This window comes from Condylostylus longicornis, unplaced genomic scaffold, assembly GCF_029603195.1.
Source record: "Condylostylus longicornis isolate FDR11 unplaced genomic scaffold, ASM2960319v2 ptg000016l, whole genome shotgun sequence".
Classification (NCBI taxonomy): domain Eukaryota; kingdom Metazoa; phylum Arthropoda; class Insecta; order Diptera; family Dolichopodidae; genus Condylostylus; species Condylostylus longicornis.
Window position 1 is genome coordinate 2546340 of NW_026577985.1, and position 13673 is coordinate 2560012.

Here is a 13673-nt window from a genome sequence, read left to right on the forward strand (position 1 = left end):
AGATTTATTTTTGTAATAATTTAAAATAAAAACCACTTCAAGTTTAAAAGTAATTTATTCAAAATTCGTAAAAAATTTTTCTTTGTATTAAAAATAATAAAATTATGAATTGTGTTATTAATAATATTAAAATTGTAATATAGAAAATAGGTCATTAATCCAATGAAATTTTTTGACTTTCTTTTAAATTTGTCACTAGTTTATTAAAAATTTATTCATAGTACATTTTCTTTTCATTATTTGTGCACAAAAAGCGTTATTGTAGAATAATAATATTGCTGAATATAATAATATAGTAGATTCAACCATGAACCATAATATTGTACAACCATGTGCTATTAGCAATGGAGTACATAACTTTTAATTATATACATATGAATTCATGCCAGTTCTTATATTTCATTTCATTCGTTCAATAATAACGTGTTCTATCTATATAACTTGCATGAATGCATTATATAAATTAATATACATATATTAATGCCGATATTAGTAAGCACTAAAGCCTTAACAAACATATTTCATTCAATTTATATTTATATGTATGTTATAATGTAAATTTTTTAAGTTTTGTGATTTATATAAAGCAAAAATTTTTAAATTAATTTTAATAGCATTATATTTACTTGATTTTGTATAGCTGCAAGCACTAAAATTTGATTTGCGTCGCATTCTTTTACAAATTTCAGTTCTAATAGGGGTTTTTTTTCTCCGGGTACGTGTAGTTTTTCTTCTAGACTTAGACAAGCATAGGCCCATTTTATAATAAAAAATTTTTAATGAATGTTAGCGAAAAAATCCAAAAGCAAAAAGTAGAAATTTTTAAAATATCTCCTGAATTTCTAAATGCGCACTATAATAATTCATAAAACAAATCGTCCTTAAAAAACTATAACTGAAAAATTACTAAAATGAAAATAATAATATTTTTTTTTATTTAAAGGACAAGCATATACATATACCTTTTTTAATGTCATTAATAAAGCTGAATTATGAATCATTAATAGAGAAATATGTATATATAAATAAATATTTTGTATATTCAGGGTGTTTCGCATAAGGTGGCAAATAATTTCAGAGATGATTCTTTGATCAATTTTTGGCAAAAATATATATTGGGTGAAAACTCGATATTCAAAATTTGGTGCCATCACATAACCTGCCTCAAAAAAAAAAAACAAAAAAAACAAGAATTGTAAAATAATTTAAAAAAAACAAAATTCTAGCTTTGACAAGCTTTATCTCGAAAACTATGGCTCAAAATCAAGTTGATTGTTGGACTAAAAATAAAGAGTAATCGGTTGCCTATAAACCAAGCTCCTAATGATAATTCTATATTGTATGGTTCCAAAGTTATAAGCATTTATTTATATCCAGGAAAGTCCGGTATCTTTTGTTTTCAACAGGCTGTAGCTCGAAAACGAATATATCTATATTTCGCCCCCGTACATTTTTTTTTCTGGAAATTAATCAAAGAATCATTCTTGAAATTGTTTGCCACCTTATGCAAAACACCCTGTATATAACTATATTATATATATAAGAAAAATAACAGAATTAGGAAAGAAGAAAAATTAATTTGCTATAAATGTAATCAACAAGCACCAAATATCCTATATCTACACATACATACATACAAATATACTCTGTGTAAATACTTTTATATAAAGCGTACGTATTTTTCTGGTATATGAGAAAAATTAAGGAAATTTTTACTTAATATTTATTCGAAGGATTTTCCTTATTTAATATAAAAAAGTTATAAGTCAGCCTTTTCACCCACCTACATTTATTTTTATACCCCTACAAACGTATGTTCGAAGGGTATACTAAATTTGCCTTAGCGTTTGTAACGCTAAGAAATAACGGTGTTAGATATAGACTCAAGTGTATGTTTTTGATCAGCGTCGAATTCTGAGTTGATTTAGCTTTGTCTGTCCGTCAGTCACAGCGATAACTCAAAAACTAATTGAGCTAACTTCACCAAATTTTCACAAATGATTTATTGTAGTAAGTGCCAGAACCCTACTTAAATTGGACATGATCGGAGTACTGGTTCGGGTATCTGCCATACAACTTCAAGGGTTATTTGGCTATATCTCAGAAACTATAAAAGCTATGGTATTGAAATTTCACACAAGTGAATATATCAGTAGGGCCGATGTACTTGATAAAAGTCGTTGAAATTGCTCGGCTCCTTGTGGTACCTGCCATACAACTTTAAAAGTTATTTGGCTATATCTCAGAAACTATAAAAGCAATAGTATTGAAATTTCACACAAGCGAATATTATAGGAAGGCTGTTGCGCTTGATAAAATTCGTTAAAATTTCTTGGCTCTTTCTGGTAGCTGCCATACAACTTCAGTAGTAGTTTGGCACACACAGTATTTTGAAGAACACAGTACTGAAATTTTGCATAAATTAATATGGTAATACAACAACTTAAAGTCATGGTCTGCCCCATAGTCAGTTATGGCATATTTATTCGCACGGGTATCACAGAGTTGACAAGGTCAACTCTATTTTTTCTCGTTTATACTTATTCACACAATTTCTGTATCGGCTATATTTATATACGCGGTTATTATCACTTATATTTATGTGTATGTATAAAACTACAAAAAATGTTCTAACAACAAAAAACTTTTACAAAATTATTATTTATATTTTATAATTTAAAAAAATATCAATGAAACCGTATATGTATACTTAGCGAATTTCTTTTATGTTTATGTATATGTGAACACCATTGCCTCAATTTATATTTAGAAATATGAGCAACTACAAAATGGAATTTTCCCGATTGGTTATTCTTTATTTGAATGTATCCTTCTTTCTAAATTCTCATATCGAAGATCAAATCATCAAATTTGGAGACATATCGAAAATGTTTCTTTTTCATGAAGCAATTAAAATATATATTCAATAATGCACTTTTTTCTTAAATTGATTTTTCGATCAAATTCGTACATCGGCAAATTCGTACCTTTTAGGAAAAGAAAACGCGTATAAAAGTATAATTTGAATTTTTTCTCCATTTTGGTTTTTCATATTTTATTATTTTGATTGTTAAAACTTTTTACGAGTAAAATGTTTTTGCTATTGTTCAAAATATATACTTTAATTTTCTCCAAAACGTATAGGTAGTGCAATAGTGTAATTGACTTCAATTATATTCTACAAATTATTAAATGTTTAAAAGTAATATTAAACATCATGGTTATTTTCAAAATGCTGCTGAATTCATAAAATAATTTGAATGCCCCAATTACAGTGTAATAAGCTCACAGTAGACAATTGAGTCTTAAAATAACGCAAATTTTGAATTACGAGTATAATGTGTGTCTGGATTAATATACTTTGTAGTTAAGAATTGTTATTATATGGTATTACAACAGATGACGCCAAAAAAACTTAATTTTTTTATACTTAAATTCCAACCTTAAATATTTTGAACCCATGAAATATGAATTCAATTATGTTTCATATATAAATACATACATATGTACATATATTAAACAAATTGTCATATATAAAATATCATTTCGTTTTATAAAATTATGATTTTATTTGAAATGAATATAAAATTTAAATGTGATTTGAAATAAAGCGAAAAGTAATTTTGGAAATAGTTCGGATTTTTATAATACAACATTGTAATGTCAATTCCTTATTAACACTAGGTTCAAAAGTTTTTCTTTTTGTTAAACACATTTCTTGTAATTTTTTTATTTCAACTATCAGAAAATTTTAGAAAAAATTTTACAAAAAAGGTTTTATGCTAGTGCAATATACAAAGGTGTAACAAAAACAAATTCTGGAATTAAAATTTTTAATAGTGGTGCATCGAGAAATTTCAAAAAGAAATAATCGATATAATAACGATTGTTTTATTGTATAAAATAATGATTATTTTTATTAGTATTACGATTTATTTTTTATCTAACAATCAAACTTCATTAATTGCAACTTGTTCTTTTTGTTTATATGTTTATGTGTACATATATATTTTTGTCCTTCCGTCTGTCACATAAATTTTGGAACAGTATTTTTATATAGTTTTTTTGTTAAAAGAGAAGAAGTTTTAACAAAAACTGTTCAAACTGATTTTAGAGTGTACGAAGTATGTAAAATTTAATGACTAAAAATAGAAAATTTTTACAACCTTATTGATTCGAATAGATTTTATTTTTAATTTTTATTAATAATTCTTTTATAAAAAATTTATAAATTTATCAAATTTTTTTTAAAACAGTTTTAGATTTAAAACCAATTAACGATTAACGATTTTAAATATTTTGTAAAACTTTTTGTAAAGTACTGTAGTTGCAAGCTTTTTATGACATAACAAAAATGAAAGCCCGGACTACTTTTAAACGCTTCAGTTTTTTAATAAACATTTGACATTTGAGAGATAATTGCAACTAAATTTTAATGTTACCAAAAGTTGGAAATAAAATTTTTATCGAGTAATAATCAAATAAAAATTTATGAAATTCCAATTCAAATACATAATTGATAATTTTATTATTATGTTGTTACAATTTTCATTTACAAAGTTCATTAAATCAATAAAATAAAAATTCGACCAGCAAATAAATCCAGGCCAAATATATTAAAAGTTGAAATCGTTTTAAAGTTAAAATTGCTCTGACGAATTATATATTGGGAATTACAATTTTTTTAAACCGCATATAAAGAATTGTGAAAATTGGGAAAACGGTTTTATGTTATGACTACGAGTATAAGTAAATTTCATGCTAAATATCTCAATCAATCTATATCTACAATTATTAATCAATATACTTCTTTTGGAGTGGAAAAGTATAGTTAATCCAACGAAATACACCTCTTTATATTCTTACAGTGACTTCTGCAAAGAAATAAAGCGCAATGAATATTTTGATGAATCAACAGAAAGAATCAGAAGGTACAAGTTTACATTTTTAGAATTTATTTGAAATCATTAGTATAGAATACGAGTATATATCAAAATTCCTCACGCAACTAATATTTTCGATTTATATACATGCTACTTTCACTTATTACATAATTTTACAATTTTTGAGTAATATTGATGTTATATTTAATATCACAATGAAAAACTTTGTAAATTTTCTTGGCACGTGAGCATTGATATTGTTTAAGATATTAAAGGTGTATATATTCTTTGTCATTTTTAAACTTTAACTGTGAGTATATAAAATCTTAAATGGCAAGATTTCAATATCAGTGTTGGTATATTTGTTCGAGTTAATTGCGCTAAATTAGGTAATCATTTTATTTCATTTTTCAAAAATTGAGTAGTTTAGAGGAGTTTAAAACAAAAACAAACAGTTTTTAAATTATTTAACTTACTACCTATAGATATGTAAATATATGAAACCATCTTTTTAATCTCAATATTCAAAATAAGAAATAATAAAATTACAAAATTTTAATCAGTGGCAATTGTTGAATAAAATAGATACGTGATAAATATATGCCAGAATGAAAGCTGTCTATAAAAACGAAACCTGAAGAACTTTTTTTTCGAAGGTTTTTCAATGGTGAAGACGCTGTTTTAAGAGCTGTCAGTCTCAACCAAAGTGTCCCATTAATACTGATTTATTACTTAGGCGGAATTTTTATAAAAACACAAATTATTTTTAAATATAGGTAAAACCAAACTCACGCTCTTTGAAAATAAAATTTTTGGAAATTTTGAAATTTTTTATAAAAATATAATAATAGAAAGTGTAAACACTTTTAATTAAAAGTCTTTAAAGTACTTTTTTTAGATAATTTCCTAGGTTTTAAAATTTATTGTAGGTTGAAATGGGACTCTCATGTAGATCATATTATACAAAAAATCAATCCACATATATATTTTTATGTTGAAGAGATTAAAAAGGATTTTTGATACCGGACTCTGACACACGATTTATTCTGCTTATATTTTATCACTTTTTGCCTATTTAAATCCACAATACAAATTAAACAAATTAGATATTTTATATAAGAAATCTATAAAAATAAATAGGGGCATCCAACACACATGTTGTATTGTGAGCGCTATATTAGTTTAACTGATTTGTGTAAAAGAAAATTATATTTGACTGCCTTTAAAATTGTATCTAATATTATCAAGCATAATATTTTTTAGACAAAATGGTTGACATGCACCACCATAACACGAAAAATAAGTCGAGTTTCCTTAGAACAGAAAATCAAAAGAAGAACTGTTTATACAAATGTTTAACATTATACAACGAGTTACCAAATTATATGATGTTGATCGAGCATCGAGAACTTGGAACAAAGTTAAAATTAGAGAATATATTGGTAATTTTGTTGACAGCATGTATTTGGTTATTATATGCAATTTAAATCCTTAACTTTTGCCTTTAAAGTATGTGTTTGTCATTGAAAAAAAAAATTAATATGCTGATAATAATTTTCATTTTGGAGTAATTTAAAGGAAAGTGCAATTTAGAAAAAGGCGAGAAGAAAAAAACAAAATTTGTTTAATTCATTGTTACATTTTCTTTTTTTTTCTAATTTTAACTAGTGGAGATAGTTAATTACATTGGAAACCAATAAACATTTTAAAGCTTTTGTTGTTTTAAGTGTTTTAGTAATGTCTTTATATCTAACAAGTCCCAATACTCAATTTTTTTTACGAAATGTTACGAATTTTTTGCCTCGTTGTTGGTTTTTTCTTTAAATGCCACTGATCGTGTCATATTTTTTATTATTTTTTTCTTTTTTTTTACGTAAAAAAGAGATTAATATTTTAAAAAATCTCAGCATATTATACACATTTTTTAAAAAGCTTCCCATTTAAATTCTATTGCACGAAAAAGAAAGAAAGGTAGGAGGAAAGAAAAAATGAAAAAAAATTTCAAATTCATATTTCAGTATGGTTTCAAATGTTAATGAGGAAGGATGTATGATTTTTTATGCACATTTTGTATTTCCCAATAAGGTAAGTTGAGTAGTGTCGGCTAACAAAAATGTTATTAAAAGTAATATAGGTTGACACATTTCAACAATTTGAATTATCTCATTTCGATTATTCATACGTTACTTATAAAATTGTTTCAAATAATTTCAGTTAGTTTTTAAATTAAAAATAAATATGTATGTACCTACTTCCAATAAATTTTTTTTTAAATAATTATTTTAAAACTATTTCAAACATGTTATATTGAGTGCTTCAAAAATTTTGCTGTGCTCTTTTTTCATATTTTATTAGCAGGTAAACAAGAGCAATCTATTTATAAAATGTCCCTGCATTTATGTATTTAAGATAGGTCATACATACAGGTATGTATGACCTATCTTAATTCTAAACGGAAAGAATTTTAAAATACCCGAACAAAAATTTTAAAATACCTGTTATTTTACAGTCGGAATTTTCGAGTCATTTGGTAAAATACCATTTATTTCAAAAATAGAAAAATATTCAAATCCGGTCATAAAAATATATGATTGTTTTTTCCAAACATTTTAAATATTTTTTTTTCTTAGGTAATTGATATAAATGATAGTAAGTTTTTAATATTTTTTCAAATAAAAATAGAGGTAAAATTTTGAAGTTTATATAAAATTTGTATTTAACAAATAATATTTGATTGTATTTTAGATATTATTTTCTAATTCCCTCTTCAAATTTTTTCTTTACTATGTATTTATATCAATATTTAAGAATTATCTTTCATTAATTATATTTTCAACTTGACACCACAGGTACTTCCCATATCTTGCGTTAACTTACCCTATTAGAAAAAAAAGCTGTTCACTTAAAAATAATAAAATGCTTTCAGTAACATATAAAACGTTGAAGGTGAAGGATGTGCTTGTTGTTTTTCCGCTTTTTTTTTAAATTTTAAAATAATTATCAATGAAAATATTAATATATTTTTTTGATTTTTCAAATATATGTTCTAAATTTTACCTGCTTTATAATAAGTGTGAATTTATTTTAATATTTCTTCTCAAAAAATAGCCACTTCGATTTAAAAAAGGCCATATAAAATAAGGTGTGCTTTCAAGTTTCTCTCTGAGCATTGGGACTTGTTAGATATAAAGACATTAGTTTTAGACACTTATTAATGTTGACAAGTAAGGTCGTAATTTGAATAAATTCTTTAGATAATTTTTGTATCATTTTTATTTTAATCAATAAGAAATTTTTATTAGCAAAGGAAAAAAAACCTTTTTTAAAATGCTATTATTCCAAAAATGCAGTTGGCATAATTTTTTAAAATTTCAATGCAAAACAATGCTAATCTCACAACGGTTGATGTTCACCTTTTATGAAGATACCGTTAATAACGTCTTTACTTCTAACAAGTCCCAATACTCAATTTTTTTTTACGAAATATAACGAATTTTTGACTTCGTTCCTGTTTTTTTCTTTAAATGCTACTGATCGTGTCATATTTCTTATTACTTTTTTCTTTTTTTTATGTAAAAAAGAGTTTAATATTTTAAAAAATCTCAGGATATTAAACACATTTTTAAAAAGCTTCCCATTTAAATTCTATTGCACGATAGGAAGAAAGGAGTAAAGAAAAAATGAAAAAAAATTTCAAATTCATATTTCAGTATGGTTTCAAATGTTAATGTCAAGAAGGTAGGTTGAGTAGTGTCGGCTAACAAAAATGTTAATACTCGTAAAAGTAATATAGGTTGACACATTTCAACAATTTGAATTATCTCATTTCGGTTATTTATACGTTACTTATAAAATTGTTTCAAATAATTTCAGTTAGTTTTTTAGTTATTAAAAATAAATATGTATGTACCTACTTCCAATCAATTTTTTTCTTCTGCTCTTCTTTCATATTTTATTAGCAGGTAAACAAAAGCAATCTATTTATAAAATGGTCTGCCTGTGTATGAATCTTAATAGTAAACACAAACGGACAAAAATTTACATCAGTACCTACTACCTGTCATTTTACAATCGGAGTTTTTGAGTCATTTGCTAAGATATTATTTATTTCAAAAATAAAATAGGTATTCGAATCCGGTCATAAAGAAATAATATTATTGTATTTTCCAAAACTTTTTAAATATTTTTTTACTTAGGTAATATATTAAGTTTTAAAAATTTTTCTCACAAATAGAGGTAAAATTTAGAAGTGTATATAAAATTTGTATTTAAAAAATAATATTTGATTGTATTTAGATATTATTTTCTAATTCTCTCTTCAAATTTTTTCTTTACTACGTATTTATATCAATATTTAATAATATTATCTTTCATTAATTATATTTTCAACTTGACACTACAGTTACTTCCCATATCTTGAGTTAACTTACCCTATGAGAAAAAAAAGCTGTTCACTTAAAAATAATGAAATGCAACATATAAAACGTTGAAGGCGAAGGTTGTGCTTTTTGTTTTTCCGACATTAACAGCACACTTCTATATTTAACAATTTACTTGAGGATTTTTTATGATACACTACTTAAAGTATATAGTAGAATAAAGTTAAAGCGTAAAAAGTTAAAGCGTTCCATTGAAATTATAATTTTAGTTCGTTCCAGTAAAATGAAATGTTCGTACACTTAAATTGACAAAATTTTGGAAAATGAAAAATTCGCTGGACCAGTTTGAGATAACAGTTCATTTAAAAGATCAATTATTCTATATTCAACTATTCATTTATAGTTTTTCATGCCAAGAAAATAATCTTTTTGCTTCACGCACTTTACGATTTTGAAGAGCGTGAAGCTGAGTAAAAGTTTGTAAAAATTTGATTCTAAAGTAATTAAGAACCAATATTTTTGAAAAAAAAAAACATGTTTCTAAAAGAACGGAAATACTGAAACTGATAGGCACATTTTTTGAAAACTAAGGGTGTATATAAATTTTTTTTATATTATGTATACTACATTATATTCAAATTCGATTTTATTAAATAAAATTAGTTTTTTCTATATAACTATTCGCTTTATCCATCTTCATAACCAGTATTCCTATTTAAGAAGTTTTATATTTTTCCCCAAAAGTGCAAAACTTAAATTAATGAATTTAATGAATTATAAATATGATTCAAAATCATTTCGTAAACATTAACTTAAAAATATATATGTGTGTAGATTTTTAGATATTTGTAGATATTTTTTTTTTTTTTTTTTTTTTTTTTTTTTTTTCATTTCATTTATTTTACATTTCCATCTTACAACCATGTATAAAGTTTCAGAAAAGAAAAGAAAAAAAACTATACAATAATATACAAATTGGAAAAATAAAATAAGTTATAAGTCATTCTTTTGTTATTATCATTTAACAAGTTTCGAATGATATTTTTTAATATTCAAAACTAAAATTTAATTAATTAATTTAACTTTATACCCTGTATGAAGATATTCAAATTACACCTCATCTAATTATATTGTAGAAAGATTGGCGAGCATAATGATAGAAAACAGAAGCAAAAAAAATAAGTTCACATTTATATTTTTAGCACTTCAAATATGTATGCGTTTAACGGTTACACGCAGTTGCCTATTTAAACAAAACTCTCTATTTAATTAAAATATAAAATTTTTTATTATGCCAAACGTACGTTTTACACATACATATATACTCGTATAAATACAATTTTACAGAACACACATGTATTTATGAATTCACTCTAAAATTTATTTGATTATTTCAAATGTAAACCGACCGAATACCCTGCACTTTGAAAATCTGTGTTTAAAACTTTATTTTCCAAATATTTGGAAATAACTTTAATTGCTAAATGGCACGGATATTATGTCTGACCTGTAAGTGAACACCTGAGTCTTTCCAAATATTTAAAATTCACTTTCTGAGTTGTATGGCAGCTACCTGAACCTGTCAAGCAATTCCACCAAAACTTTAGAAATACATCTAACTTAAAATTGGACCCACGACTGCTGAGTTTCATTAGTCTACCTATAATATTTTTCCCAATATTTAAAATTAACTTTCGGAACATATGTGCAGTGCAATTGGACAAATTTTTGCAAAATTTGATATTAATATCTCTATTACTTTTTGAAATATTTAAAAACACCTCTTCGAGTTGTTGACACAAAACAAAAGATTTGGTGTCGATTGCTTTATTCGTTTTTGAGTTATCGTGGGATCGAACGGACGGACGGACATGTCTAAATCGATGCAGAATTTTACGATGAGCAAGAATATATACATATATGTATATGTCCATACCGGAGACGACTCCTTTAAGTGTTTACAAACTCCATACCAAAGTGAATATACCCTTCACGAAGTGCAGAGTATAAAAAATAATATATTTTATAGCAATGATAGTTCATTAAGTAGCAATAAAAATTACATTTTTAAAGCAATAAAATTTTTGCCAGCTACATTGCACACAACAATTGGAATTTTTACTGTCATGTTAAATATGTTATTACAAAGAAATAATTTAAATCGAAGAACCCCATTGTTAAGGAAAATCTACACATAAAATTTTTGCATGTGGTCTAAAATGGACTTATCATAAAACCAAATTAAATTTCAGTTTCTGGTTTTACCTGGAGATGACAGATCAAAATATTGTCATAGAATTCATCAAATTTTTCAAGTTTTTCCGTCATGTACTTATAACAACCTTGAAGAAAAGGGGGACATAAACAAGTATAATTTTATGACGCAACACAAGAAACAATAAATTAACAATTAAACTTAATAAACTAAATTTTTAAGAGGCTCCAACGAACAGATGCCAATCGCATTAACTCTTAAGGATTTGTTTATTTGAGCTTTCTTCTTTATTTTTATTAATGGAAAGGGATTAATTAATAATGTTAATAACATAAGAAGAATTACATTGTTAGAATTGTTTTTGACGCTAAGACAAATGAAAATGAAAATTAAGTTCATAAAAGAATATTACAGCGTTAATTTTTAATAACATAATAATTTAAATGCTATAAATTATGATATTATCAAAAACAAAAATATATTATATATCTTGTAACAAGTTACATCATAACAAAAATAATTATTGTTATAACACACTAATTAAGCTGTATATTACAGGTTAAAATAACAGTAATTATGAAAATAATACGAACACATCAAAAATAAAACAATTATATATTATTCTATTTTTCCTGTTTTTAGCAATTGTTCATTTACTTATACAAAATAGTATTACGTATGTAGTCTTGTATCTAGTAATTAACTCGCAAGAATATACGTGCACCCGTACATACCCGTACTTCTGTGTAGAATAATAGAAATTTTCATACACACAATACTGTAAAACAATACATACCAATATATTTTTGACAGTTTAATAAATATTTTGATATTTAGAATTTGCACCATTGTGCTTATGAACAAAAGATGTAGTTAACAACAAAAAATTTATTTATTTTGGGCAAAATAGTAGAAAATTCTATTTCAGAAAATAAAAATTAAAAAAATTTTATTGAAATTATGTTTTCTTACCTTAATTGATTTTCATTCGAATCAGACTCAGACATTTTAAAAATATAAAACCAAACTGCAAAAACTAGTAAAAAAATTACAGCTGATTTCACTGCGCTAGTTATGATAATCTTAATATTTTTGTGATAGGGTAGCAATGTTCATGAAGAAACTTGATTAGCAAGATTTTTGTATGGATATATTTAATATGCTATATTACAGCCTAGTTTTCACTATATATCGCAATATACTGTGTTTATGAAAAGGCCCAATGTTTTTAAAACGGCCCAGTGCACCATGATTTTAAACATATCTCTCTATGACAGCTCATACATGAATTTTTGGGAAATCAAAATTTAATATATGTATATGCACCACATAAGTATGCATTAACGCTATTTTTAGTACCTAGTACTCTTGTACTAAGTATGAATTACTGCTATTTTTAGTACCTAGTATGATACTCTTGCTATTTATAAATGTCGGGAAACTTTTAATCTTTACTAATTTTTTTATAAGAAAATATTAAACTTTAATTATAAGACAAACATGCACCATAAACAAAATACATTTCTGGCAAAGTTTCAGAGTTAACAGTTTGGCTGTTATGATTTATTGATGAAAATAGTGATTATATGTAAACCTTAAACTTAGAATAGATTTTTAAATTTTTGAATTTCCTTGTCATTTAATTTGTAATGCTGCCGTTGCCAGTCACTGGCTCGGGTGAGAAAAGAGTTGGGGAAGGAGTAACACCTCGTGAAAACAGTACCTCGTAAGGACTCCTGGCGATACACGTTAACCAAATGGAGAATGTGAGATGAAAAAGAAGAGAAGTTACGGGACAGAGTTCGGCACCCGAAAACTGGCACATATGGGGCGAGCCTACTAACTCTTTTGAGTCTATTACCAGTGACCGCCCAGTGATTTAGTGGGAAGCCTGCCTAATCACTTAATTAATGCTACTGGAGAAGACACATCGGTAATCATCAATAAAAAAGCGTTAACGCCAAAAACACCACCTGTAAATACAAGAAATATTAGTAATGCAAAGGCACAAGAAACATAATCCAGTGCCGGCCAAAAAAACTACAAATTATGTGCAGCAAACACTTCGCCAAAGTTTAGCTGGTATAGGAGAAAGAAAACATTCAGTCGGTGATCGTGCGCAAATTAATAGCTACAAATAGAATACATTTTCGAACAAATTGAGACATCATTTCGAGAAAAATCGAAGAGAAGAAA

The 13673-nt window shown here is 25.6% G+C and overlaps 1 protein-coding gene across 6 annotated transcripts in view; it reads right to left on the reverse strand.

Moving 5' to 3' along the window:
* The window catches only part of LOC129605857 (serine/threonine-protein phosphatase rdgC), a 174638-nt gene that overhangs the window by 87610 nt on the left and 73355 nt on the right, over window positions 1–13673 (reverse strand). The window contains exon 1 of one of the 6 annotated variants that reach the window (XM_055515838.1): window positions 627–687. The exons of the other annotated variants lie outside the window; for them this stretch is intronic. Coding sequence (XP_055371813.1) covers window positions 627–672 — 46 coding nt within the window. The 5' untranslated portion in view covers window positions 673–687. Of the gene's footprint in view, window positions 1–626; window positions 688–13673 lie in introns of those variants that run through there. 6 annotated transcript variants of the gene reach the window in all.